The sequence below is a fragment of the Leuresthes tenuis genome, unplaced genomic scaffold, assembly GCF_036924035.1.
Source record: "Leuresthes tenuis unplaced genomic scaffold, fLeuTen1.0.hap1 SCAF_19, whole genome shotgun sequence".
NCBI classification, from domain to species: domain Eukaryota; kingdom Metazoa; phylum Chordata; class Actinopteri; order Atheriniformes; family Atherinopsidae; genus Leuresthes; species Leuresthes tenuis.
This window is the reverse complement of record NW_027325373.1, coordinates 167,859-191,355: the sequence shown is the minus strand read 5'-3', so window position 1 is coordinate 191,355 and position 23,497 is coordinate 167,859. Positions and strand designations below refer to the sequence as shown.

The 23,497-nt window shown below is 49.4% G+C and overlaps 4 protein-coding genes across 8 annotated transcripts; 2 read left to right on the top strand and 2 right to left on the bottom strand.

The window, feature by feature from the left end:
* Positions 1-5,275: 5,275 nt before the first annotated feature.
* fktn (fukutin) lies at positions 5,276-11,165 on the top strand. Of its 4 annotated transcripts, none has more exons than XM_072371704.1 (10): positions 5,276-5,511; positions 5,839-5,895; positions 5,998-6,198; positions 6,274-6,420; positions 6,695-6,825; positions 8,810-8,942; positions 9,027-9,156; positions 10,164-10,297; positions 10,388-10,512; positions 10,952-11,165. In XM_072371704.1, the coding sequence occupies exons 1-10, from the start codon at positions 5,410-5,412 to the stop codon at positions 11,163-11,165; spliced, it is 1,374 nt and encodes a 457-aa protein (XP_072227805.1). In that variant the 5' UTR covers positions 5,276-5,409. The 4 variants fall into 4 exon arrangements, with proteins under 4 accessions (XP_072227805.1, XP_072227804.1, XP_072227803.1 ...); XM_072371703.1 differs by having other exon boundaries at positions 5,995-6,198; XM_072371702.1 differs by having other exon boundaries at positions 5,836-5,895.
* LOC140276867 (ubiquitin-fold modifier-conjugating enzyme 1-like) lies at positions 11,073-12,759 on the bottom strand. The gene has a single exon (XM_072371705.1). The coding sequence runs from the start codon at positions 12,633-12,635 to the stop codon at positions 12,123-12,125; it is 513 nt and encodes a 170-aa protein (XP_072227806.1). The 5' UTR covers positions 12,636-12,759; the 3' UTR covers positions 11,073-12,122.
* Positions 12,760-15,006: 2,247 nt separating this feature from the next.
* On the top strand, positions 15,007-21,059 carry LOC140276721 (ribitol-5-phosphate transferase FKTN-like). Of its 2 annotated transcripts, XM_072371522.1 has the most exons (5): positions 15,007-15,216; positions 15,906-16,007; positions 20,058-20,191; positions 20,282-20,406; positions 20,846-21,059. In XM_072371522.1, the coding sequence occupies exons 1-5, from the start codon at positions 15,189-15,191 to the stop codon at positions 21,057-21,059; spliced, it is 603 nt and encodes a 200-aa protein (XP_072227623.1). In that variant the 5' UTR covers positions 15,007-15,188. The 2 variants fall into 2 exon arrangements, with proteins under 2 accessions (XP_072227623.1, XP_072227626.1); XM_072371525.1 differs by lacking the exons at positions 15,007-15,216; positions 15,906-16,007 and adding an exon at positions 19,627-19,836.
* LOC140276725 (ubiquitin-fold modifier-conjugating enzyme 1-like) lies at positions 20,967-22,653 on the bottom strand. The gene has a single exon (XM_072371530.1). The coding sequence runs from the start codon at positions 22,527-22,529 to the stop codon at positions 22,017-22,019; it is 513 nt and encodes a 170-aa protein (XP_072227631.1). The 5' UTR covers positions 22,530-22,653; the 3' UTR covers positions 20,967-22,016.
* Between the last annotated feature and the right edge of the window lie 844 nt (positions 22,654-23,497).

Genomic DNA, 23,497 nt, shown 5'->3' with positions numbered 1-23,497 from the left:
GGTTGTAAGGTTCCTGTCAGACCCATCCATCCATTTATTCATCCATCAGTCCATCTACCCATTCATCACTCCACCATCACTCCACCATCACTCCACAATCAATCCACCATCACTCCATCATCACTCCATCATCACTCCACCATCAATCCATCATCACTCCATCATCACTCCACCATCACTCCACCATCAATCCACCATCACTCCACAATCAATCCACCATCACTCCACAATCAATCCACCATCACTCCATCATCACTCCACCATCACTCCATCATCAATCCATCATCAATCCATCATCAATCCATCATCACTCCATCATCACTCCATCATCAATCCATCATCACTCCATCATCAATCCATCATCACTCCATCATCACTCCATCATCAATCCACCATCACTCCATCATCACTCCACCATCAATCCATCATCAATCCACCATCACTCCATCATCACTACACCATCACTCCACCATCAATCCACCATCACTCCATCATCAATCCACCATCACTCCACCATCAATCCACCATCACTCCATCATCAATCCATCATCACTCCATCATCAATCCACCATCACTCCATCATCAATCCACCATCACTCCACCATCAATCCATCATCAATCCACCATCACTCCATCATCACTCCATCATCACTCCATCATCAATCCATCATCAATCCACCATCACTCCACCATCAATCCATCATCAATCCACCATCACTCCATCATCAATCCATCATCACTCCATCATCAATCCACCATCACTCCATCATCAATCCATCATCACTCCACCATCAATCCATCATCACTCCATCATCAATCCACCATCACTCCACCATCAATCCATCATCACTCCATCATCACTCCATCATCAATCCATCATCACTCCATCATCAATCCATCATCACTCCATCATCACTACACCATCACTCCATCATCAATCCATCATCAATCCATCATCAATCCATCATCACTCCATCATCAATCCATCATCACTCCATCATCAATCCATCATCACTCCATCATCACTCCATCATCAATCCATCATCACTCCATCATCAATCCATCATCACTCCATCATCACTACACCATCACTCCACCATCAATCCACCATCACTCCATCATCAATCCACCATCACTCCACCATCAATCCACCATCACTCCATCATCAATCCATCATCACTCCATCATCAATCCATCATCACTCCATCATCAATCCACCATCACTCCACCATCAATCCACCATCACTCCATCATCAATCCACCATCACTCCACCATCAATCCACCATCACTCCATCATCAATCCATCATCACTCCACCATCAATCCATCATCACTCCATCATCAATCCACCATCACTCCACCATCAATCCACCATCACTCCATCATCAATCCATCATCACTCCATCATCAATCCATCATCACTCCATCATCACTCCATCATCAATCCATCATCAATCCATCATCAATCCATCATCACTCCATCATCACTACACCATCACTCCACCATCAATCCATCATCACTCCATCATCAATCCATCATCACTCCACAATCAATCCATCATCACTCCATCATCACTCCATCATCAATCCATCATCAATCCATCATCAATCCATCATCACTCCATCATCAATCCATCATCAATCCACCATCACTCCACCATCAATCCATCATCACTCCACCATCAATCCATCATCACTCCACAATCAATCCATCATCACTCCATCATCACTCCATCATCACTCCATCATCAATCCATCATCACTCCATCATCAATCCATCATCAATCCATCATCACTCCATCATCAATCCATCATCACTCCACCATCAATCCATCATCACTCCACCATCAATCCATCATCAATCCATCATCACTCCACCATCAATCCATCATCAATCCATCATCACTCCACCATCAATCCATCATCACTCCATCATCAATCCATCATCACTCCACCATCATTCCATCATCAATCCATCATCACTCCATCATCAATCCATCATCACTCCATCATCAATCGATCATCAATCCACCATCACTCCACAATCAATCCACCATCACTCCATCATCAATCCATCATCACTCCACCATCAATCCACCATCACTCCATCATCAATGCATCATCAATCCACCATCACTCCACAATCAATCCACCATCACTCCATCATCAATCCATCATCAATCCATCATCACTCCATCATCACTCCATCATCAATCCATCATCACTCCATCATCAATCCATCATTAATCCATCATCAATCCACCATCACTCCATCATCAATCCATCATCAATCCATCATCACTCCATCATCACTCCATCATCAATCCATCATCACTCCACCATCAATCCACCATCACTCCATCATCAATGCATCATCAATCCACCATCACTCCACAATCAATCCACCATCACTCCATCATCAATCCATCATCAATCCATCATCACTCCATCATCACTCCATCATCAATCCATCATCACTCCATCATCAATCCATCATTAATCCACCATCAATCCACCATCACTCCATCATCAATGCATCATCAATCCACCATCACTCCATCATCAATCCATCATCAATCCATCATCACTCCATCATCACTCCATCATCAATCCATCATCACTCCATCATCAATCCATCATTAATCCATCATCAATCCATCATCAATCCATCATCACTCCATCATCACTCCATCATCAATCCATCATCACTCCATCATCAATCCATCATTAATCCATCATCAATCCACCATCACTCCATCATCAATCCACCATCACTCCACCATCACTCCATCATCACTCCATCATCAATCCACCATCACTCCACCATCACTCCATCATCACTCCACCATCACTCCATCATCAATCCACCATCACTCCATCATCAATCCATCATCACTCCATCATCAATCCATCATCAATCCATCATCACTCCATCATCAATCCATCATCACTCCACCATCACTCCATCATCACTCCATCATCACTCCACAATCAATCCACCATCACTCCACCATCACTCCATCATCAATCCACCATCAATCCATCATTAATCCATCATCAATCCATCATCACTCCACCATCAATCCATCATTAATCCATCATCAATCCACCATCAATCCATCCATCATCACTCCACAATCAATCCATCATCACTCCATCATCAATCCATCATCAATCCACCATCAATCCATCATCACTCCACCATCACTCCACCATCACTCCATCATCACTCCACCATCACTCCACCATCACTCCATCATCACTCCACCATCACTCTACCATCACTCCATCATCAATCCATCATCAATCCATCATCACTCCATCATCACTCCACCATCACTCCACCATCACTCCACCATCAATCCACCATCACTCCATCATCAATCCATCATCAATCCATCATCACTCCATCATCACTCCACCATCACTCCACCATCACTCCACCATCAATCCACCATCACTCCATCATCACTCCACCATCACTCCACCATCACTCCATCATCAATCCATCATCAATCCACCATCAATCCACCATCACTCCACCATCACTCCATCATCAATCCATCATCAATCCACCATCATTCCATCATCACTCCATCATCACTCCATCATCAATCCATCATCAATCCACCATCAATCCATCATCACTCCACCATCACTCCACCATCAATCCACCATCACTCCATCATCACTCCACCATCACTCCATCATCACTCCACCATCACTCCACCATCACTCCACCATCACTCCATCATCAATCCATCATCAATCCACCATCATTCCATCATCAATCCATCATCAATCCACCATCAATCCATCATCACTCCACCATCACTCCACCATCACTCCATCATCACTCCATCATCAATCCATCATCAATCCACCATCACTCCATCATCACTCCATCATCAATCCATCATCAATCCACCATCAATCCATCATCACTCCACCATCACTCCACCATCAATCCACCATCACTCCATCATCACTCCACCATCACTCCATCATCACTCCACCATCACTCCACCATCACTCCACCATCACTCCATCATCAATCCATCATCAATCCACCATCATTCCATCATCAATCCATCATCAATCCACCATCAATCCATCATCACTCCACCATCACTCCACCATCACTCCATCATCACTCCATCATCACTCCATCATCAATCCATCATCAATCCACCATCACTCCATCATCACTCCACCATCACTCCACCATCACTCCACCATCACTCCATCATCACTCCACCATCACTCCATCATCAATCCATCATCAATCCATCATCACTCCATCATCACTCCACCATCACTCCACCATCACTCCACCATCAATCCACCATCACTCCATCATCACTCCACCATCACTCCACCATCACTCCATCATCAATCCATCATCAATCCACCATCAATCCACCATCACTCCACCATCACTCCATCATCAATCCATCATCAATCCACCATCATTCCATCATCACTCCATCATCACTCCATCATCAATCCACCATCACTCCATCATCACTCCACCATCACTCCATCATCAATCCATCATCAATCCATCATCAATCCACCATCAATCCATCATCACTCCACCATCACTCCACCATCACTCCATCATCACTCCACCATCATTCCATCATCAATCCACCATCAATCCATCATCACTCCATCATCAATCCATCATCAATCCACCATCAATCCATCATCACTCCACCATCACTCCACCATCACTCCATCATCACTCCACCATCACTCCCCCATCACTCCACCATCACTCCACCATCACTCCATCATCACTCCATCATCAATCCATCATCAATCCATCATCACTCCACCATCACTCCATCATCACTCCATCATCAATCCATCATCAATCCACCATCACTCCACCATCACTCCATCATCACTCCATCATCAATCCATCATCAATCCATCATCAATCCACCATCACTCCACCATCACTCCACCATCATTCCATCATCAATCCACCATCAATCCATCATCACTCCATCATCACTCCATCATCAATCCACCATCACTCCACCATCACTCCATCATCAATCCACCATCACTCCACCATCACTCCACCATCACTCCATCATCAATCCACCATCAATCCATCATCACTCCATCATCAATCCACCATCACTCCACCATCACTCCACCATCACTCCACCATCACTCCACCATCAATCCATCAAACCATTTGTTCCGACAGAATTTATTTAGCTTTCTACGTATTATTGTGAAAGTCCCAACAGGAAATGGGTGTGTCTTCCTTTTTGTTTTAAAGATGGCGGTGGTTGTCCTCGCTCGGTGTGTTTCGCGCCGCTCTTAGTGATTCTGGTGCCGCTCCCTCGTGCAGACTTTTCCGTTCTGACGTCATGAGCAGCGCGGTACTGGATGCCTCGCGTAAACCGGACAGTTGTTTTATCGCTGCTGATCGTCAGCAGCTGCGTCTTCCTGCTGTTCCAGCTACACTACTACCGGAAGTACGTCAGCAAGGTGAGGCGCGATGCACAGTTGACCAGCGGTGTGGTGTAAACAGTTATGAGGTCAGATCACGTGTTGGAAGTGTCATCACTGCGGTACAGGTACTGAGGTGGTGACAGCAACACTCCATAGTTTGTTGTAATCTCCTTTATTATTCACATATCTGATGAAACACGGTGTTTAAAGAGTAAAATCAGCCATTTTCATTCATTAATTTAATTTCAGGCAGTAATTAAACATCTGACATTCTTCCCCGTGTAGTCAGACCCGGTCTGGAGTTCTGGTCGGCTCTGGTTCTGGTTCTGACTGTTGCTTGCCTGTGTGTTTCCTCTGCAGCAGACGGGTCTTCACATCCTGAGCCCAGCGGGTCATCTGACTGCTAGTGAGGCCCAATGGGTGAGTGTTGTTTCAACCTTTATTAACATCACAGACGAACATCAGCACGGACCATCGTTTCTGCAGGTTACTATGGTAACCACCTGCCATGCGTCTCAGCAGCAGACCCTGAAGAAGTTCCTGGCGCTGGCGCAGCGTTTCCGGCTGCCGCTGTTCCTCGCTGACACGGCGGCGCTCTCCCTGCTCTCCCAGGATGCCCTGCTGCAGCGTGACCGATCGCTGCGTGAGCCGCACTGCAGCTTTCTGTGCACCAACCGGCCAATCACATCGTTCGCTCTGCACGCCAACCTGTGGAAGTACAACGTGAGTGAGTGACAGGTTGGAGGTGCGTGGGTGCGGTGGGAAGAATGATGTCACAGCGCTTGTTTCTGTCAGCAGCCTGGTTTTCTATTGGCTGCTCAGCAGAAGGGCTTCGAGCTGCTGGAGCTGCGAGGAGACGACCCACGATTGGCCAGCCTCGACACGCTGTCAGGACAGGACATCCCCCTGCATCTCCTGCTCCGTCTGCACAGTTACGTCATCCATGTGAGTACAGCCGCAGTACCGTTTACTCAGAATGGGCGGGATCAGCTCAGATGTGCACATGTGGTTCTGTTCAGGTCCAGTTTCCTCCCAGGGTCCTAAAACATGTTATTTACCCGATTGTCTCCACCCCCTGTGACCCTTTCAGGAGGAAGCTGCTCTGATTGGTTGTTCATGTGACCCTGATGGTTCCTGATAGTTTGGTTTCTGTGCGGCCGGTTCTGGTTCTGGTTCTGGCTTTGCCACGGTCACAGTAACACTGGCGTCCTCTGCTTAGGTGGTGTTCCTGTATGAGCGCAGCGGGAACTACCTCTGGCACGGGGCGCTGCGCCTCAGAGCTACCATGGACCGAGGCTTCGCCCCCTTCAAGCTGCTGGACTACGGACGCCACCCCGGCGCTTATGACAGGTCAGAACCACCTGAGGGTCAGACGGGTCAGACCGCTGCTGTAAGCTTTTCATTTTAATCTAAAACCGGGAAACATCTATGACCTGAACAGAGAAGTTCATAGGATCATGAATGATCAATAAATACATATATATATGTATATATACATATATATACATCATCAAGAAGATTTCTGCAGAGTTTCCTTTACACACACACACACATATATATATATATATATATATGTGTGTGTGTGTGTATAAGTATAGATAGATGGATACTTTATGAATCCTGAGGGGAATTCAAAGTATTTAGCAGCTACATAGATGCCTGAAGGCAGGTTAGTATCACCAGCTAACAAAAAACTCAGTAACAACATACAGTAGGATATAAGTGTATAAAAATGGGTTTAATCATAATCCTCTCTGGGCACCCAGTGAAGAGTTAAACATTCTTATGGCCAGTGGACTAAAGAGTTTTTGAGTCTGTTTGTGGAGCAGCTCAAAAATTCTTATTTCTGGAAATACGTTCATCTGCTCACTGAGAACAGTTTGGTGAAAGTCGGCGTCCTTCAGAAGATATTTAGATAACTGGAGATCCATATAACGGAGTGAACGGGGCTTAGAGGATGCAGCCTCTAAATAAGGCATTATCTGTCTTTATTTCACCAATACTTTAAGAAGAATGAATGAATGAACGTGTGCTATAGCTCTGTTAGCTCATAGCTCTGTTAGCTCATAGCTCTGTTAGCTCATAGCTGCTGTTAGCTCATAGCTCTGTTAGCTCATAGCTCTGTTAGCTCATAGCTGCTGTTAGCTCACAGCTCTGTTAGCTCATAGCTGCTGTTAGCTCATAGCTGCTGTTAGCTCATAGCTGCTGTTAGCTCATAGCTCTGTTAGCTCATAGCTCTGTTAGCTCATAGCTGCTGTTAGCTCATAGCTCTGTTAGCTCATAGCTCTGTTAGCTCATAGCTGCTGTTAGCTCATAGCTCTGTTAGCTCATAGCTCTGTTAGCTCATAGCTGCTGTTAGCTCATAGCTCTGTTAGCTCATAGCTCTGTTAGCTCATAGCTGCTGTGTTGTTGTTATTGGCAGCTATCGGGGGCTTATAGAGGGCTTTCTACTACGTTGCCAGTCAGCAATGTTTCAGTGAAACACAACAGGCTGCACTCCCTGTAGATCATTTCTTACCAGGGCAGCTCGCTCGTCGACCTTGTTTGACAGAGTTCACAGTCCCCATGATCACAGAAGGAACTGCAGGCTTATACCTGCACCGTCCCGTTCGCCCTTTAGCCTTTAGCCTAGGTCCGGCTCGGCAGCCACGGTACTTCGGACGCAGCTCCTCAGGTATGGGGTCCGGAGGGGTCCAGAGGTCGAGCAGCCTCTTTCTTGAATAAACGAGGTTTTTGCTGCTGTTTTGTAATTGAAAGTACTCCATATCCGTGGGATATATATTAAAGTGTTGTTAAAACACTAAAAACACTCAGACGCGGACGGAACTACCGACTTGGCTGCTGGAAGCCTTACTATTCATACATATGTGTGTGTGTTTGAGTGTATTCATACATATATGTGTGTGTATAAGTGTATTCATACATATGTGTGTGTGTATAAGTATATTCATACATATGTGTGTGTGTATAAGTATATTCATACATATGTGTGTGTGTATAAGTGTATTCATACATATGTGTGTGTGTATAAGTATATTCATACATATGTGTGTGTGTATAAGTATATTCATACATATGTGTGTGTGTATGAGTGTATTCATACATATGTGTGTGTGTATGAGTGTATTCATACATATGTGTGTGTGTATGAGTGTATTCATACATATGTGTGTGTGTATAAGTGTATTCATACATATGTGTGTGTGTATAACCTCCAAACTGGAGACTGAAGAACAGCCACTAACTCACTGAGGTGGCTGAACATGGAGGAGGTTCTCCTGGAAGAACTGGTCGACAATTGTTGGAAATCCTGTTCATGTGTCACCTCCTGTAGGCCGGATCTGGTTCTCACTGTCCTGGATGGCCTCGATGTTCGAGTCCCACGCAACATTTCACGCTTTCTGGTCCAGCAGCAGCGTGCCCACTTCCTGGAGTGCAATCACCGCAACGCCCGCAACTTCCTGCAGGTTTTTATCATCTTTAAGGACACAAAGTTGACAGAACCTGAGAAGGCAGGAAGCTTAGATGTTTCCTGTGTCCTGTGAACACAGCTCTACCCTGATGACGCGTCTGCAGCCGCCGTCGAGTTTCGGAGGAAAGTGAAGGCGCTGCTTCATTTAGCTGCTCGAACCCTCGCCGGCCTCGATGTCCCGTTCTGGCTCAGCAGCGGCACCTGTTTGGGTAACACCTCACTGTGATGACATTCTATCTGAGGCAGCATACAGGGGAGGAAACACTACAGGAGCTTCAGTTCAGGCAGAAACTCTAGTTTATACATTAATTTACAGAACAGGGCACCAGTAGTTAGGCTGTTAGAGGTGTGAGGAGAGGAGATTTTCTCTTCAGAGAGGGACACCCGTGATCTGACAGCATCAGGTGGTTGGTTCCACCTTCATGGAACCACCGATGAGAACAGTCTGGATTCAGACTGCCTTGTTTGTAAGGATGCCAAAACCAGACGAGGTTCGGCAGCATCGGCCTATATGGCTGAGTTTAAACAGCTGCTGCAGACCCAAAAGTTTCTCTGTAGGCAGCATTAGGGACTGGATCTGATTCAGGCAACCATGAGCAGCCTGAGGGTCATGTGACCTGCTGTTCTATCACTTCGGTTAACAGAACAGCAGACGCTAACAAGCCAGCATGCTAACAGGTTAACAAGCTAATGGGCTAACCTGATAACAAGCTTAGAGGCTAACACGCAAAGAGACTTAACATACAAACAGGCTAACAGGCTAACACACTAACATGCTAACAGGCTAACACACTAACAGGCTAACACACTAACATGCTAACAGGCTAACACACTAACAGGCTAACACACTAACATGCTAACAGGCTAACACACTAACATGCTAACAGGCTAACACACTAACAGGCTAACATGCCTATAATACCTGCATCGTGTCACACCGTGTTGCATGGTGGGAACTTCTGAGGAACTCTCTGCTATCTCCCACCTGTTTCCAGGTTAGTTCTGGTTCTGTTGGAACCTCAGACTATTTAACAGAACCAGTTCAGTTCTTGAAGTAAACTAGTTCTGGTTCTGTCAGATCCGGTCAGCTGTATGTCCACGTTCTGGAGTGGGATCGGCTCAAACTAATGTTTCCAGCTAATTTCCTTTTTGTTGGTGATGAAACAGGAAGTCCTTTGTTCCTACCCTCTTTGACCCATCTGTGGACCCCCTGCAGGATGGTTCCGGCAGTGTGGCGTCATCTCTTACAGTCGAGACGTGGACATCGGAATCTTCATCACAGACTTCAGGTCTGACATCATCGCAGCGTTCGCAGACGCCGGCCTGTCGCTCAAACACAAGTTTGGAAAGGTGGGAAACTCTCTGATTTTGGACCTTGACGGCACTTTCGCTAACCTGATTCGGGTCACTTCTCTCTGACGGCGTGTGTTTGGCGTGCAGGTGGCGGACAGCCTGGAGCTGTCGTTTCTGAGCAGCGATGTTAAGCTGGATGTCTTCTTCTTCTACGAGGACGGAGGTGTGCTGTGGAACGGAGGGACGCAGGCGAGGAGCGGCAGGAAGTTCAAGTAAGAACTTTGATTCCAACCAGGTGGTTGTGTCCAGTGTACTCTGTGCTCAGCTTCCTGTGACATCATCATCATGTGACGTGGACTGGGCCGCAGTTTACACACAGCCGCGTTCTGTTGCCACCTCAATGAAGACCTGAGTCAGCAGTTGCCATGGAGATGGCATCACCCCGACCTTTGTGATGTGTTTGACCTCCTGTGGTTGGGTCCGGTTCCTCCCGGTTCAGAACAATGATGAAGACGGAAACTGAGGCTGGTCAGAACCATCAGAACCCCTGTACATGGGCTCATATCCGTCATTTATGCAACTAACGGATCTGAAATGGAGTTCATGTCGAGAAATTAGCATCTGGCACATCTCAAAGTGTCTGATAAACAGACTGCTCCCATCAGCCCGATGGATCCATTAATCTGATTGAAGTTGGTTTTTCGGTTTCAGGTACGTCTTCCCTCGCTTCACACTCTGCTGGGCGGAGCTTCTGGAGCTGAAAGTGCGCGTTCCCTGTGAGACACTCGACTACGTGATGGCGAACTATGGCGCCACCTGGAGCGTCCCGGTGAGGAGCTGGGACTGGAAGTCCTCTCCAAGCAATGTGCAGGAAAATGGGGTGTGGCCTCTGGATGAGTGGGCGGAGCTCATCCAAGTATATTGAGAGGAGGAGGAGCAACATAAAGACTGACCTGTTTAAATAAAGTTTAAACCAATCAGCAAACACAATGCCCTGAATTATTTCTACACCCAAACTGTTACTCAGCAGGTGTGTTTACATCTAACTTTAAATGTCCACCAGTTAAATTTGAGTCTCAGGTGAGAAACCAGAACTCAGCCGGTTCTGATTGATGACATCACTCAACCCTTCCAGCCGCCGTGGTTAAGCCACAGCTGCCTTCTACCAGCTCAGACGAGCCAATCAGCTGGAAGCCGCTTATGCAATCAGACAAACAAGCTGAAGACGATAGGATGGCTCCACTTTTAACGGCCGATTTCATTTCCATGCGTTTGTTTTTCTTTCGTTTACATTTCTTTTTGCGGCACGATATCTTTTGATTTATCTGGACTGTTGCTGGTTGTTAATACATTTAATTTGATGTATTTTTAATGCTTTTATTTTATGTAAAGCACTTTGAATTGTTTTGTACATGAAATGTGCTCCAAATAAATTTGACTTGACGAGGAGTCGAACTCCAAATCCTCTGAAATCCTTCAGTCACATGTGGAGCTCTGAAGGTTCTGTTTCAACAACAAAAAGTCATTTTGCCTTTATTTCATCCTGGAATCTGACCACATTTTTATTTTCTTCATAAAATCTTCTAAACTGCCACAGAAATAAAAAGTCAGCCCTGTCTCAGCTGACTTTCTCTCCTTTGCTCTGAGTCCTCTGCAGGTTTCACAGTTTGTTACAGAACCAGTGACCTCACACCAGACCAGTTCAACTCCTCCGTTTTTCGGCTTTTGTCCCATTTTCTGACTCAGCACCACTGAATAAAAGTCGAGTCGCTCACTTTGTCATCATCACGTTTATTATAGTCATGTGACAGTTTGACTCTTCCCACGGTTGATGACGTCAACACCGTCCAGTTTCTGTCTGTTTTTGTGCGGCACGGTGACGTCATTCCGCCGCCTCTCGCGGCCGCTCCTTGTGGACCACGAGCCCCTTGCTGATCAGGTCCGGGATCTCCACCGCGAGCCACGGTCCGAGACCGAGTGCCATGAGGTGCGCGAGGCCGAAACGCGGCGCGTTGCGCGCCCATAGCGGTGCGAAGTGGTCGGTGAGGCATATCTTCCCGCCGCGGTACATCTTGGCGGTCTTCCCGTCCAGCTCCGGTACCGCTACCTCAGGCGCGGTGTTCGGGTACGTCACCGGGATGTCGAACTCCAGCCGGAACTCATAGCGCAGCAGCTCGTGAATGAACCAGCACGTGCCGGTCCAGCGCGTGCCGTCCACGTTGGACTCCAGGCGGAACCAGTCGTTGTCGGCCGCCTTGTTCTGTTCCACGAACCGAATCAACGCCTGGTACTCCTCCTTCAGCCGCTGCGGCCACAGCGCGCGGTCCCGCGGCCCTGCGTGCGTCTTCAGCAGCGGGATCTGTGACACGGCTTTGCGCGTGGCGTCGTCCGCCATTTTGTTTCTAGAAGTTAAAAGAAGTTCGGGTTAAAACGGTTCCGTTCAGGTTCTGTTCAACCTGTGAGTTTTGTCTGAGACTGACGTGGACTTCCGGCTTCACACCGACCGGAAGCTGGTCATCTCATCATGACATTACTTCCTGCAGTGGGTTTTCAAAACAAAAGCTATTGATTCCAGTTAAGTCAGTGGGGTCTGAAATGAAGAGTGTTTCTGCCACAGAATCAGAATCAGCTTTTTTTCCCAAGTACGTAGACACATACAAGGAATTCTTTGCCGGCAGGTGTTGTGTCTCGCATGCACTTTTCATAAATAATATCAAGAAGAAACAAAAAATGTTTGTCCATACAAAACAACTGTAAGTGGCAGTTGTACAAATGAACAGTATTTTTCAGCTGTTCACTGAGGGGAGTGCTGTGAGGAAGAAGCTGCTCCACTGCCTGTTCGTCCTGGTCTGGAGGCGCCTGCCAGATGGAAGCAGGAGGGAAGGAGTCTTCCATGATGTTCCCTGCCCTCTGGGGGCCCTCTGGGGGCCCTCTGGGGGCCCTCTGGGTTCTGGAGCAGTACAGATCCTGGACCCAGGGGCTCCTATAATGTGTTTTGCCGTCCTGACAGTACGCTGCGGTCTGGTTCTGTCCTGCTTAGTTGCAGCTCCAGAAACCAAACATTGTATTATCTCATCTTACAGCTCCATAACTTTACATCCACACATCCCTGTTCATCTAAAATATGAATAATAACGAGCCAACGATTAATTAAACGGAGACATTCTCTGGTGCGTTTTTTTTATTGGTCCAATCTTACTGAATGTTTATTGGCATCAATGAATTAGCATCTGTAAGACAAGAAGTGACTGATGGTGTTCCCCCAGGCTCCCTCTTAGGTCTGATTCCTGCTGCCCTTTGGGATTTGTATGCGGACGACACACAGCTTTATAATTCTGGTGACACCAGCCCGACCGGTACCTTTTTAAAACGGGTTTTTAGCCAGGGCAGAACAGAAGTGTTGTTCATTGGTTCTCAGATGAGCTGCTTTAAGCACGAAAGTCACATCAATAAACATATCAAAAGAAGTCAAGAACCTCAGAGTTTGATTCCAGCTAAAATGTTACATCCTAAATTAGAAATGTGACCTGCCTGAAAAAGGGTTAAATAATCATTTGTATTCATATCTGATGATTATTTATTTAAATTTTACTGAGCGCTGCTTCTGTTCTCCTGTGAGGATTGAAACCGAGAGAAAAAGACTTTGAAGAAACACTTTAATCGTCCTGGCATCCCCTGTGACTTATTGACACATGCAAAAAGACGAGTTCCTGTCCTTGTGTCCAACGAGGCTGACCAGTTGACTTTAGCTCCACCACTGATTCGGTCCCACTGACTAACATGAGACCCAACTTTGGACATTCCTGGACTGAAGCTTTCAAAAGGACAATCAGAAGTAGGTTACAGAAATATAAAGACGGTGTTCTTTCACCTGAGAGCGACTGTTCCTGTCAGGCCGATGCAGAGACACTGATCCATGTTTTTATCACCGATTACTTTAACAATCTTCTTCCTGGGCTTCCTTAGAAGAACATTGATCCATTCCAGCTGCTGATGGACAGCTCATTTTAAATCAGTTTAACATCTCTGCAGTGGCATATTCCTTAACTGGTTTTATGTTTATCAGACGCTTATTGATCTGACTTTTGGTTTATGAACCCATGAGAGCCCTCAGGTCTGGTCTGGACTCCATAGTTTTCTTTGGACCCCTGCCAAATCTGACCAGTCATGACATGTTTAGCACATGTCCTTCATTTGCTGGTTGTGATGGTGTCCAGCAAACAATGTAGGCTACATAGACAGATAGAGCAGAGTTATAGAGTTGAAGTCTTACACACTTCTCTGCACCTTTCCAACTGCTAACCCCCCCACCTCATAATGACTGTCTGCTCCACCACCCAAATTGAATAAATTAACCCTTTTCCTGGTTAAACAACCCTTTAACAAACTTGAACGGATCCCTGTAAAACGCAGTCCTTACATATTCTTTCTTCTTTCTCTTTTCCTGAGATATTCAGCCCTTTTGAGTATTGCTAGCCTGCTTCTCAATTCTTCCTGTAAGATAACTGTCCATCTCTGTGTCTGTAACCAAATAACAGAATGAGGGTGTAAAAATCTCATGTTTTCGGACTGAGAGGAAGAACCCGGACAGAACCAACACATTCGCAGGAAGAACCGGCTGACATTAGAACTAGAACTCCCTCCACCTTCCATGTTTTTCTGTTGTTGATCTGAACGATTTTTTGAGGAATATTAACGTGACCAGAGCGCCGTACACCGGGTTTAATTTAAATGGTCATTTTACGTGTGTCCGGTAGGTGGCGGTAGATCATATGACCGTCGAATTTGAGCAGCAGCAGCAGAAGAAGAAGAAGCTCCAACAACAGACGCTCTCCGCCATTTGCTTCCTTCAGATTAGTTTTTTGATTATTTTGTGTTTCATCGAATTAAATAGTTTCTTCTGCAGTGTAACCTGCGCACGAGGAAGCAGGACGTCACAGCGTGCGTGATGGCTGCCGACCGGCGCGACGACAAAGGTGAGGAGACTGTTAGCAGAAGTTAGCATTAGCATGTGTTATGTCTTTGTTCTGCCGATCATTTGGACTGATCAAATCCGATCGCTCATCGATGGTATATTGACACTCTGTGTCTGCTTATGTAAGTCACTGGCAGGTGAGCAGGTAGTAACCAACAGCAGCCAGCGCGTGACTTGTGTGTCTTTGACCCTGGCTCTGTTAGCACCAGACTCTATTCAGAAATCTCGTGTTTTGTTGCGTCGGCCGCTATAAACATCAGTTCACGTGTGTGTCCTGACCGCATCGGCAAGTGATGGCATCACAGCGACAGTAACAGGTGAAATGCTTACGTAATGAGAACTGCCGGGCTTCAGCTGCTCTAACATAATAATCACATGAAGACTTTGGTTAGTTCCGGTCCACAGATTCAGGCTCGGTTAGAAACAAAACCTGAATAAGAATTTAAAGGACAGAACAAGCTAATCTGAGGTCAGAAACAGAGTTAAAATCAGGAATTTAAAGATGATACTGAACATTTTATGGATTTACCTTTAGAACCAATCAGAGTCCAGAGTTTTAGATTAAAACATTCCCGCTTCTCTGTCCCTTTTTGAGTAACTGTTACCTTAGCTCCCCATCCTGATTCTCCAAACTGAGCGCTCTCTGTCAGGTTATGTCACCAACTGGTGTCATGTGTGCCTCTCTTGCAGATGGAGAGCTGAACGTTCTGGAGGATTTACTAACCGAAGCCCCAGATCAGGACGACGAGCTCTACAACCCTGAGACCGAGCGCGCCATCAACGACAAGAAAGGTAACGGTGCCCCTGAAGGCATCGCCAATGGTACTGATAACGATTCTGGTACTGCTGGTGATACTGATATACATATGTGCAGCATCAGTACAGTTAGGGTGGAGGTACCGCCCGTAACACCGCAGTTAGGGTGGAGGTACCGCCCGTAACACCGCAGTTAGGGTGGAGGTACCGCCCGTAACACCGCAGTTAGGGTGGAGGTACCGCCCGTAACACCGCAGTTAGGGCGGAGGTACCGCCCGTAACACCGCAGTTAGGGCGGAGGTACCGCCCGTAACACCGCAGTTAGGGTGGAGGTACCGCCCGTAACACCGCAGTTAGGGTGGAGGTACCGCCCGTAACACCGCAGTTAGGGTGGAGGTACCGCCCGTAACACCGCAGTTAGGGTGGAGGTACCGCCCGTAACACCGCAGTTAGGGTGGAGGTACTACCCGTAACACCGCAGTTAGGGCGGAGGTACCGCCCGTAACACCGCAGTTAGGGCGGAGGAACCGCCCGTAACACCGCAGTTAGGGCTGAGGTACCGCCCCTAACACCGCAGTTAGGGCTGAGGTACCGCCCGTAACACCCCAGTTAGGGTGGAGGTACCGCCTGTAACACTGCAGTTAGGGTGGAGGTACCGCCCGTAACACCGCAGTTAGGGTGGAGGTACCGCCCCTAACACTGCAGTTAGGGTGGAGGTACCGCCCGTAACACCGCAGTTAGGGCGGAGGTACCGCCCGTAACACCGCAGTTAGGGCGGAGGTACCGCCCGTAACACTGCAGTTAGGGCGGAGGTACCGCCCGTAACACCGCAGTTAGGGCTGAGGTACCGCCTGTAACACTGCAGTTAGGGTGGAGGTACCGCCCGTAACAACGCAGTTAGGGTGGAGGTACCGCCCCTAACACTGCAGTTAGGGTGGAGGTACCGCCCGTAACACCGCAGTTAGGGTGGAGGTACCGCCCGTAACACCGCAGTTAGGGTGGAGGTACCGTCTGTAACACCGCAGTTAGGGCGGAGGTACCGCCCGTAACACCCCAGTTAGGGCGGAGGTACCGCCCCTAACACCGCAGTTAGGGCGGAGGTACCGCCCGTAACACCGCAGTTAGGGTGGAGGTACCGCCCGTAACACCGCAGTTAGGGCGGAGGTACCGCCCCTAACACCGCAGTTAGGGCTGAGGTACCGCCTGTAACACTGCAGTTAGGGTGGAGGTACCGCCCGTAACACCGCAGTTAGGGTGGAGGTACCGCCCCTAACACTGCAGTTAGGGTGGAGGTACCGCCCGTAACACCGCAGTTAGGGCGGAGGTACCGCCCGTAACACCGCAGTTAGGGCGGAGGTACCGCCCGTAACACTGCAGTTAGGGCGGAGGTACCGCCCGTAACACCGCAGTTAGGGCTGAGGTACCGCCTGTAACACTGCAGTTAGGGTGGAGGTACCGCCCGTAACAACGCAGTTAGGGTGGAGGTACCGCCCCTAACACTGCAGTTAGGGCGGAGGTACCGCCCGTAACACCCCAGTTAGGGCGGAGGTACCGCCCGTAACACCGCAGTTAGGGCGGAGGTACCGCCCGTAACACCGCAGTTAGGGCGGAGGTACCGCCCGTAACACCGCAGTTAGGGCGGAGGTACCGCCCCTAACACCGCAGTTAGGGCGGAGGTACCGCCCCTAACACCGCAGTTAGGGCGGAGGTACCGCCCGTAACACCGCAGTTAGGGCGGAGGTACCGCCCGTAACACCCCAGTTAGGGCGGAGGTACCGCCCGTAACACCCCAGTTAGGGCGGAGGTACCGCCCCTAACACCCCAGTTAGGGCGGAGGTACCGCCCCTAACACCGCAGTTAGGGCGGAGGTACCGCCCGTAACACCCCAGTTAGGGCGGAGGTACCGCCCGTAACACCCCAGTTAGGGCGGAGGTACCGCCTCTAACACCGCAGTTAGGGCGGAGGTACCGCCCGTAACACCGCAGTTAGGGTGGAGGTACCGCCCGTAACACCGCAGTTAGGGCGGAGGTACCGCCCCTAACACCGCAGTTAGGGCGGAGGTACCGCCCGTAACACCGCAGTTAGGGCGGAGGTACCGCCCCTAACACCGCAGTTAGGGCGGAGGTACCGCCCGTAACACCGCAGTTAGGGCGGAGGTACCGCCCGTAACACCGCAGTTAGGGCGGAGGTACCGCCCGTAACACCCCAGTTAGGGCGGAGGTACCGCCCCTAACACCGCAGTTAGGGCGGAGGTACCGCCCCTAACACCGCAGTTAGGGCGGAGGTACCGCCCCTAACACCGCAGTTAGGGCGGAGGTACCGCCCCTAACACCGCAGTTAGGGCGGAGGTACCGCCCGTAACACCGCAGTTAGGGCGGAGGTTCCGCCCGTAACACCGCAGTTAGGGCGGAGGTACCGCCCGTAACACCGCAGTTAGGGCGGAGGTACCGCCCGTAACACCCCAGTTAGGGCGGAGGTACCGCCCGTAACACCGCAGTTAGGGCGGAGGTACCGCCCGTAACACCGCAGTTAGGGCGGAGGTACCGCCCGTAACACCGCAGTTAGGGCGGAGGTACCGCCCCTAACACCGCAGTTAGGGCGGAGGTACCGCCCCTAACACCGCAGTTAGGGCGGAGGTACCGCCCCTAACACCGCAGTTAGGGCGGAGGTACCGCCCGTAACACCGCAGTTAGGGCGGAGGTACCGCCCCTAACACCGCAGTTAGGGCGGAGGTACCGCCCCTAACACCGCAGTTAGGGCGGAGGTACCGCCCCTAACACCGCAGTTAGGGCGGAGGTACCGCCCCTAACACCGCAGTTAGGGCGGAGGTACCGCCCGTAACACCCCAGTTAGGGCGGAGGTACCGCCCGTAACACCGCAGTTAGGGCGGAGGTACCGCCCGTAACACCGCAGTTAGGGCGGAGGTACCGCCCCTAACACCGCAGTTAGGGCGGAGGTACCGCCCCTAACACCGCAGTTAGGGCGGAGGTACCGCCCCTAACACCGCAGTTAGGGCGGAGGTACCGCCCCTAACACCGCAGTTAGGGCGGAGGTACCGCCCCTAACACCGCAGTTAGGGCGGAGGTACCGCCCCTAACACCGCAGTTAGGGCGGAGGTACCGCCCCTAACACCGCAGTTAGGGCGGAGGTACCGCCCGTAACACCGCAGTTAGGGTGGAGGTACCGCCCGTAACACCGCAGTTAGGGTGGAGGTACCGTCCGTAACACCGCAGTTAGGGCGGAGGTACCGCCCGTAACACCGCAGTTAGGGCGGAGGTACCGCCCGTAACACCGCAGTTAGGGTGGAGGTACCGCCCGTAACACCGCAGTTAGGGTGGAGGTACCGCCCGTAACACCGCAGTTAGGGTGGAGGTACCGCCCGTAACACCGCAGTTAGGGTGGAGGTACCGCCCGTAACACAGCAGTTAGGGTGGAGGTACCGCCCGTAACACCGCAGTTAGGGCGGAGGTACCGCCCGTAACACCGCAGTTAGGGCGGAGGTACCGCCCGTAACACAGCAGTTAGGGCGGAGGTACCGCCCCTAACACCGCAGTTAGGGCGGAGGTACCGCCTGTAACACAGCAGTTAGGGTGGAGGTACCGCCTGTAACACCGCAGTTAGGGCGGAGGTACCGCCTGTAACAAGCTTAGAGGCTAACACGCAAAGAGACTTAACATACAAACAGGCTAACAGGCTAACACACTAACATGCTAACAGGCTAACACACTAACAGGCTAACACACTAACATGCTAACAGGCTAACACACTAACAGGCTAACATGCCTATAATACCTGCATCGTGTCACACCGTGTTGCATGGTGGGAACTTCTGAGGAACTCTCTGCTATCTCCCACCTGTTTCCAGGTTAGTTCTGGTTCTGTTGGAACCTCAGACTATTTAACAGAACCAGTTCAGTTCTTGAAGTAAACTAGTTCTGGTTCTGTCAGATCCGGTCAGCTGTATGTCCACGTTCTGGAGTGGGATCGGCTCAAACTAATGTTTCCAGCTAATTTCCTTTTTGTTGGTGATGAAACAGGAAGTCCTTTGTTCCTACCCTCTTTGACCCATCTGTGGACCCCCTGCAGGATGGTTCCGGCAGTGTGGCGTCATCTCTTACAGTCGAGACGTGGACATCGGAATCTTCATCACAGACTTCAGGTCTGACATCATCGCAGCGTTCGCAGACGCCGGCCTGTCGCTCAAACACAAGTTTGGAAAGGTGGGAAACTCTCTGATTTTGGACCTTGACGGCACTTTCGCTAACCTGATTCGGGTCACTTCTCTCTGACGGCGTGTGTTTGGCGTGCAGGTGGCGGACAGCCTGGAGCTGTCGTTTCTGAGCAGCGATGTTAAGCTGGATGTCTTCTTCTTCTACGAGGACGGAGGTGTGCTGTGGAACGGAGGGACGCAGGCGAGGAGCGGCAGGAAGTTCAAGTAAGAACTTTGATTCCAACCAGGTGGTTGTGTCCAGTGTACTCTGTGCTCAGCTTCCTGTGACATCATCATCATGTGACGTGGACTGGGCCGCAGTTTACACACAGCCGCGTTCTGTTGCCACCTCAATGAAGACCTGAGTCAGCAGTTGCCATGGAGATGGCATCACCCCGACCTTTGTGATGTGTTTGACCTCCTGTGGTTGGGTCCGGTTCCTCCCGGTTCAGAACAATGATGAAGACGGAAACTGAGGCTGGTCAGAACCATCAGAACCCCTGTACATGGGCTCATATCCGTCATTTATGCAACTAACGGATCTGAAATGGAGTTCATGTCGAGAAATTAGCATCTGGCACATCTCAAAGTGTCTGATAAACAGACTGCTCCCATCAGCCCGATGGATCCATTAATCTGATTGAAGTTGGTTTTTCGGTTTCAGGTACGTCTTCCCTCGCTTCACACTCTGCTGGGCGGAGCTTCTGGAGCTGAAAGTGCGCGTTCCCTGTGAGACACTCGACTACGTGATGGCGAACTATGGCGCCACCTGGAGCGTCCCGGTGAGGAGCTGGGACTGGAAGTCCTCTCCAAGCAATGTGCAGGAAAATGGGGTGTGGCCTCTGGATGAGTGGGCGGAGCTCATCCAAGTATATTGAGAGGAGGAGGAGCAACATAAAGACTGACCTGTTTAAATAAAGTTTAAACCAATCAGCAAACACAATGCCCTGAATTATTTCTACACCCAAACTGTTACTCAGCAGGTGTGTTTACATCTAACTTTAAATGTCCACCAGTTAAATTTGAGTCTCAGGTGAGAAACCAGAACTCAGCCGGTTCTGATTGATGACATCACTCAACCCTTCCAGCCGCCGTGGTTAAGCCACAGCTGCCTTCTACCAGCTCAGACGAGCCAATCAGCTGGAAGCCGCTTATGCAATCAGACAAACAAGCTGAAGACGATAGGATGGCTCCACTTTTAACGGCCGATTTCATTTCCATGCGTTTGTTTTTCTTTCGTTTACATTTCTTTTTGCGGCACGATATCTTTTGATTTATCTGGACTGTTGCTGGTTGTTAATACATTTAATTTGATGTATTTTTAATGCTTTTATTTTATGTAAAGCACTTTGAATTGTTTTGTACATGAAATGTGCTCCAAATAAATTTGACTTGACGAGGAGTCGAACTCCAAATCCTCTGAAATCCTTCAGTCACATGTGGAGCTCTGAAGGTTCTGTTTCAACAACAAAAAGTCATTTTGCCTTTATTTCATCCTGGAATCTGACCACATTTTTATTTTCTTCATAAAATCTTCTAAACTGCCACAGAAATAAAAAGTCAGCCCTGTCTCAGCTGACTTTCTCTCCTTTGCTCTGAGTCCTCTGCAGGTTTCACAGTTTGTTACAGAACCAGTGACCTCACACCAGACCAGTTCAACTCCTCCGTTTTTCGGCTTTTGTCCCATTTTCTGACTCAGCACCACTGAATAAAAGTCGAGTCGCTCACTTTGTCATCATCACGTTTATTATAGTCATGTGACAGTTTGACTCTTCCCACGGTTGATGACGTCAACACCGTCCAGTTTCTGTCTGTTTTTGTGCGGCACGGTGACGTCATTCCGCCGCCTCTCGCGGCCGCTCCTTGTGGACCACGAGCCCCTTGCTGATCAGGTCCGGGATCTCCACCGCGAGCCACGGTCCGAGACCGAGTGCCATGAGGTGCGCGAGGCCGAAACGCGGCGCGTTGCGCGCCCATAGCGGTGCGAAGTGGTCGGTGAGGCATATCTTCCCGCCGCGGTACATCTTGGCGGTCTTCCCGTCCAGCTCCGGTACCGCTACCTCAGGCGCGGTGTTCGGGTACGTCACCGGGATGTCGAACTCCAGCCGGAACTCATAGCGCAGCAGCTCGTGAATGAACCAGCACGTGCCGGTCCAGCGCGTGCCGTCCACGTTGGACTCCAGGCGGAACCAGTCGTTGTCGGCCGCCTTGTTCTGTTCCACGAACCGAATCAACGCCTGGTACTCCTCCTTCAGCCGCTGCGGCCACAGCGCGCGGTCCCGCGGCCCTGCGTGCGTCTTCAGCAGCGGGATCTGTGACACGGCTTTGCGCGTGGCGTCGTCCGCCATTTTGTTTCTAGAAGTTAAAAGAAGTTCGGGTTAAAACGGTTCCGTTCAGGTTCTGTTCAACCTGTGAGTTTTGTCTGAGACTGACGTGGACTTCCGGCTTCACACCGACCGGAAGCTGGTCATCTCATCATGACATTACTTCCTGCAGTGGGTTTTCAAAACAAAAGCTATTGATTCCAGTTAAGTCAGTGGGGTCTGAAATGAAGAGTGTTTCTGCCACAGAATCAGAATCAGCTTTTTTTCCCAAGTACGTAGACACATACAAGGAATTCTTTGCCGGCAGGTGTTGTGTCTCGCATGCACTTTTCATAAATAATATCAAGAAGAAACAAAAAATGTTTGTCCATACAAAACAACTGTAAGTGGCAGTTGTACAAATGAACAGTATTTTTCAGCTGTTCACTGAGGGGAGTGCTGTGAGGAAGAAGCTGCTCCACTGCCTGTTCGTCCTGGTCTGGAGGCGCCTGCCAGATGGAAGCAGGAGGGAAGGAGTCTTCCATGATGTTCCCTGCCCTCTGGGGGCCCTCTGGGGGCCCTCTGGGGGCCCTCTGGGTTCTGGAGCAGTACAGATCCTGGACCCAGGGGCTCCTATAATGTGTTTTGCCGTCCTGACAGTACGCTGCGGTCTGGTTCTGTCCTGCTTAGTTGCAGCTCCAGAAACCAAACATTGTATTATCTCATCTTACAGCTCCATAACTTTACATCCACACATCCCTGTTCATCTAAAATATGAATAATAACGAGCCAACGATTAATTAAACGGAGACATTCTCTGGTGCGTTTTTTTTATTGGTCCAATCTTACTGAATGTTTATTGGCATCAATGAATTAGCATCTGTAAGACAAGAAGTGACTGATGGTGTTCCCCCAGGCTCCCTCTTAGGTCTGATTCCTGCTGCCCTTTGGGATTTGTATGCGGACGACACACAGCTTTATAATTCTGGTGACACCAGCCCGACCGGTACCTT